The sequence below is a fragment of the Otolemur garnettii genome, unplaced genomic scaffold (assembly GCF_000181295.1).
Source record: "Otolemur garnettii isolate 467f Iridium unplaced genomic scaffold, OtoGar3 scaffold00034, whole genome shotgun sequence".
NCBI lineage: Eukaryota > Metazoa > Chordata > Mammalia > Primates > Galagidae > Otolemur > Otolemur garnettii.
The window spans coordinates 7,893,042-7,899,041 of NW_003852429.1; the positions used below are offsets into that span (position 1 = coordinate 7,893,042).

The following is a 6,000-nucleotide window of genomic DNA, read 5'->3' on the forward strand; positions in this document are numbered from 1 at the left end:
ATAGGACTAGTTCAAAGTTCATAAACCTACCAAGATGATGGAAGAACAGCCTGATTTATCATGGAGGGTCCTCTTCTAGGCCAAGGGATTATCCAAAAACGGGCAGGTAGAATTATAAATCTGGATTCCTGTCCTGCTCAATTATAATAACTAATTATTGTTTAACAGAGCAGCTCCCTTTTTAGCCAAATAAGACAGAATTGTCTTTTACATGGTTTAAAAAAAAAAAGACAACTTTTCATAATGCTGACATTCTGTGGCAGAATTTCCTAAAGGATAATCCACCCAATAAAATATATAAAAGCACTTTAGATAAAATTATCAAAACTGACATTTCACTAGCACTTTAGATAAAATTATCAAAACTTCATCCTACCTGAAGGCAGCCCATGGAGAAAACCATTCCATGAGTTACTCCATTTCCCTTCCAGAGTGACTTTCAAAAGATCAGCCAGCTGTGGCCAAGTCCATTTCCTTTTCCCCATAAGCACAGAACTCAATGACATTTCCCAGCCTCCCCCAAGTTAGGTGTGGTCCTGTGACTAGCTCCTGGCTAGGGGAATATGGACAGAAAGAATGTGATTTCTGTCTAAGCCTAGGCACATAAAAACTTCCACACATGACCTTCCCTATCACCCCACACTGACTTACAGGGGTTGAGCACAATCAGGAGTGGAAGAGAGAAGAAAATAAGATAGAAGGAACTTGGGTTCCTGAATCAGTGTTTGGATCAGGGCAACCAGGCAGCAAGAAACAAATTTCTATTGTGTTTGAGTCATTATACACGGGAGGGGCTACAGCAACTAACATTGTATTAACGAAACAAAATACACTGGGCAACCCCACATCAAGATTAGACTGATTTGGAACCTAATTTTCTAGAATTAGCAACTGAGGTAAGAACAGGACATACTGGAGGGAATCTCTAGTTACATACCAACAAGGTTAACACCTTATTTGGGCACAATAAATCAATCTATTCTGGTATGCAATAAAACGTCTTCTGTTAAGAAACTGAGGTTGAGGAAGACACTTTGAATCACTCATCCTTCATTACCACATTTAAATGTATTAGCTGATATAAATCACCAAATATATGTGAGGCTCTTCCACACTTTCTTTGTGAAAGGTCATATAATTCGTATTAAAATACAACATGAGGCTTGGTGCCCATAGCTCAGTGAGTAGGGCTCCAGACATATACACCAAGGCTGGCGGGTTTGAGCGTGGCCAGGGCCTGCTAAACAAGAATGACAACCGCAACAACAACAACAAAAATAGTCAGGCATTGTGGCGGGCACCTGTAGTCCCAGCTACTTGAGAGGCTGAGGCAAGAGAATCGCTTAAGCCCAACTCTGAATTTACTGTAACACTACCATTGAAGTCATTTCACAGAGGTTACTAGCAATACAGTGTTTGTTCTTAACAGAGATCTAATATCGAGATGACCTTGGCACTCCCCTACAGAGGCTGTATGTGTCCTCCCGGATCACGACACGAGAGCAACAAAACATTCAGTGCTTCCCTTTTTTGCCCCATCAAGACACAAGCTCAAGGCCACATTTAGCTTGTTGCTGGCATTCTTCCTCCTCCTTTCTTCAGTCTTGATTTTGTTGCTATGACTTCACTGGATATTTTCACTGCAAATTACCTTCATTGCAAGGTAATTTAAGAGACACAGTATGAATAAATTCTACCAATTGAGGAAGGAAACTGGCACTCATTAAGTACCTGCTACGGGTCAGATAATTTCATACACTTAAGGCCATTTAATTTTTGCAACAATAAGGTATATTACAAATGAGAAATATGTAGATTAAAAAAATAATAAAACTTGTGAAAGACCATGCACCAAGGTAAATGACAACAAGATTCATGCCCAGGACACCTGACTCGAAACTCATTCTTTCCATTTCAAAACGCTACATTTGACCTGAAAAAATTACCACTTGATTTTGATTTCCTTTAAATATTCATTTCAAATTTCCATCCTTTGGCTTATACCTTATTCTCACATTTCCACAGAAATACTATCCTTTTTTATATCAGAGTAGGCTGTGAGGTGCAAAACTTGGAGAACTTAGGGAACAAGCCCAGGAAAGGAGGCCTACTCCAAATTATTCAGGTTTATCCCTGTCTCCCTCAGGAAATCACTTCTTTCTATAAAGTTTTGGTTTCCACAAGAATTATTTCAGAGTTAATTTCACCATATCTTAAGATTTCTAAAACACCATTTTAAAAGATAACTACATTTATAAGATAGGTATGTCAAAGAACTTAGAAGGAGCAGTCTGAATTTTCTTAGGGGTAAACAGGATACCACAACATTGATAAATAAAATAGCAAAATGCAGGGTCATAAAACTGTTCTTTCCCACTTAAAGACCCAAATGATGATCAAAGACAAATGATAGTGTTATATTATTATCACCACTATTTTAATGACATGATTATCTATTTACTTAGGATTCTTGAAAGTGTAGATAACCTAACTAACTAGCCAATATTATCAATTCTCAGCCATTTGTAACATGAAACCATAGGTGATGACTGAAAAAAATCAAAAGATTAATACTCTTAGGTTAGAATAAGTTTTAAATACTACTCATAAACCATCCTAAAATTAGGTGAGTATTGTTATAACTTAATAAGAAACCAGTTTTGAAGACAAAATCTCACTCAGAAATACTGTCTTATTTCAGTAGTATTTAAATTTCAACATCAAATACTTTCAGCAAAAATCTATTTCTATAGGTGACATTTAAGATGATAAAACTGTCAAAGCCAGCTTCTTTTGATCGCAAAGGTCAAAATATTTCTCCTTCATCTGAAAACCTGCTGTGCAAGTATTAGTGTCCTTAACATCCGCTGCTAGCATCTCAGTCACTGCTGCATAATGGAAGATGGCATTATTTTAAGCCTTACCTTCAGATAGGATCCATAATATTTGGTTACATATGGACTGTCGCACTGACTCAGCACTGTGATTTCTTGTTGAATGTCCTCTATCTCATCTTCAGCTTCTTCCAGATCAATGATTTTTATGGCAACCACTTTCTGAGTCCGATTGTCAATGCCTTTGAACACCTCACCAAAAGAGCCCTTGCCAATTTTCTCTAGTTTTGTAAAAAGCTCTTCTGGATCTGCTTTTAGGTTCTGTAGGAGAGAAGAAAAGAAGGAAAACTTTAATACCTCACGGTGCCATGACTGCTTTTTTGATGTATAACATTACAGATGACGGCGTTTCAGGGACTGGTCTGTTTTCCAAGTCAGAGACCATACTCTGGCTGTGACAACAATTCTTCAGGTTCAGGACATGAGATTCTCAGAGTCGCCTGCACGTGTGCTTTAGACGATTAAATGCAGCAAATGTGCAACAAGAACAATTACCCAGCTAGATGATTAAAAAAAAAAAAAAAAAGGAAAGGCTCCAAGGCTTTAGGATGAATAAAAGTCTATAAACACTTACTTGAATGTTAGGATATGTGGATTTATTGAAAAATCCCTCTTGTCCAAGCAAAAATTCCATTCTTATCCCCACCCTATCCCTCAAATTTCCTAAACTCCTGTATTTATTAAAACACAGGTCAACTAGCTGTATCATATAATGACCAAAAAAGTGTACTCTGTGTGTCTTCATTATAGCTCCGGCCTTCACCTACACAGTAACAATCTAAGCAGATCCCAGAACACACAAAGCAGTCTATATTCTCTGCATAGCTGCTGTGCCCTTGAAATAGTTTCTAACAGCTCTTTACTTCCAACCTGGTGACTGCACATCAAGCAGTCTACATCTCCAAGTAGTCTGGCTGTCAGAACTCCAGCTCCCATCCCAACAGCTGAGCTCCCTACAGAGGCAGTAAGTCATCGGTCACCCCTCAGGTCTGTCTGTCACAGAACAGAGGGGCAACACAGACATTTACAAGCCAAGCTAGGGATGCTACGACTCTCACCACAAGTCACTGCTCAGCCCAAAGTGCCAGTGGTGCCCCACGAAGTGGACCAGCCCAAAACCCACAGCACTTGAGAGGACTCGGGAGGCACCAACACTGCAGACACATCTTCCCTCAAAACAGGATGCCGGGACAACCCTCAGAACCAGCTGAAATTCTCAAGAAAAGGCCCTCAAGAGGGGGAAAGGAGGAGGAAGACTGAAAGGGAGGTAAAGAAAGAAGGCAAGGAGAAGGACAGGAGACACAGCAGGAGGCGCAGCACCGAGCAGCGAGGGACCACGGTCACCGCAGCATCGCAGCAACAGCAGCAGCTTCACAGCAGCTACGTGAGCTCCAGTGCTAACCAGGACTAGCCGCTCACTTGCAGCCCCAGGTGAGATGCCCTAAGTTCCAGCAACTGCTTCCAGGGGAACTGCTGAAAGCCAGTCAGCCCCTCTAATTCACAGGCCTTGCTGTGCCACTGCATGTCCACCAGGCACAGCACCCAAGAGGATGCAGGAGAGAACAGTCACTCAAGGAGGCAGAAGCCATGCCCATGTCTGAGACAGCACACCCAAGAGCAGAGCAGCTCATAAGACCCACCAACCATCCTAGTTAAAAACGGATGAAGATCTGTGCTGGACATTCATTACACATACAAAGCATGCCAGGGTCACCAACAGAAAAAAAAAGGACATGGCCAGGGATCACAAAAGCTATAGTTCTAGCCATGATTCTCCCTCCCCCCACACACACACCACATGCCAGTCACCAAAGCTAAACAAACATCTGCTTTTTACAATCGTAACCATTCAACTTCATCTCCACTTGAAGACCCGCCCCGAGCACATCTGGCTGATTAACAGAGATGTACTCTTTTTTCTTGAGGAACTGCTAAACTGTTTTCCATTGTGGAACTATGTTCCAAAGTGTCTTTTAAGACACAAACACTCTCTGGGAGCCTGGCTGTGTACCCGGCAGTCCAAGACCAAGACATCTGTGCCCAGCAGTCAGAGTCCAGGGTCAGCTGCCTAAGTGAGGGCTGTTTTCAGACCCAGTGGCAAGCCTACAATACCCTCCTCGGATTTTCTAGCTTGTCGGGTACTCCATTTGAGCACCCTCCAAAGTCATTTTGGGGGATGTCCTCAAAGAATGGCAGAGAATCCCAGGTGGGAACCTCACCTCCCACTCAACCTGCTCTCTCACCCCAGCTGCCAGGACTGGAGGCTTTCAGGGAAGAAAAAGATTTCCTTTTTAAGAACAATGAAATGTACTCCTTCCTTAGCTGTTTCTATGCCCTGCCCCTTACCTCCTTCCCTCCAGGGCAAGATGGGGTGGCCCTCCTTTTCCTCAAGGCCAATCCCAAAAGCGGAGCTCTGGAATCCATCCTCCTCTGCTCCCGTCCCAGCTCCCCCTTCATCACCACCTCTGCTGGCTCTGCCTTTGGCAACGTACTCAGGTTCCTCCCATTTAAAACAAACAGCAACACCGCCTGACCCGTTGGTCTCCTCCACTCTCTCCTTGCTCTGAAGTTCCCTGAAAGTCACCTGGACCTGCCCAGTTGTCCCCACAGCTGCAGCCCAGCCCGCTCTGGCTCCAGGCACCAATGCTGCAGTAGCAGGCCTGGAAGCCTCATCAACCACACCCTCCTCCTCCTCACTTTCCAGTCCTCTGGCATCTGCTGCCAACTTTCTGCTGCCTTCTTACAGTCCCCCAGCTTCCAAGGAATCTTCACACAGACCCCACAGTGCTGGCCCTTACTCCAGGACATCCCCCCAAGGCTCCACGCCCACTCTCTCTCCTCAGGGGGCCAGCCGATTTCAGGGTTGAGGGTCCTGTTTCCCAGGCCTGGCTGGATCACAGCGGACACTCTCACTCATATGGGACAGAGAGGGAAAAATAATCTACACTTTTACAACACACCAACTGATTCTGGGGATGAGTCGCCTTTAGGGGAAGAGCTTTAAATGATCACATAGGTGACTACCTTCACACTAGCTCCAGCCCTGCCTTTGAGCTCAACCTCTTAGGATGGGTTACTTGCTAGATCATCTCCTCTTTCTGTGCAG

The 6,000-nt window shown here is 43.5% G+C and overlaps 1 protein-coding gene across 1 annotated transcript in view; it reads right to left on the reverse strand.

The window, feature by feature from the left end:
* The window catches only part of STK24 (serine/threonine kinase 24), a 65,755-nt gene extending 60,354 nt beyond the window's left edge, over positions 1 to 5,401 (reverse strand). The window contains exons 1-2 of the mRNA XM_023513105.1: positions 5,241 to 5,401; positions 2,925 to 3,155 (exon numbers count right to left, since the gene is read on the reverse strand). Of these exons, the coding sequence (XP_023368873.1) occupies positions 2,925 to 3,155; positions 5,241 to 5,351 (342 nt within the window). The 5' untranslated portion in view covers positions 5,352 to 5,401. The remainder of the gene's footprint in view (positions 1 to 2,924; positions 3,156 to 5,240) is intronic.
* Positions 5,402 to 6,000: the final 599 nt, after the last annotated feature.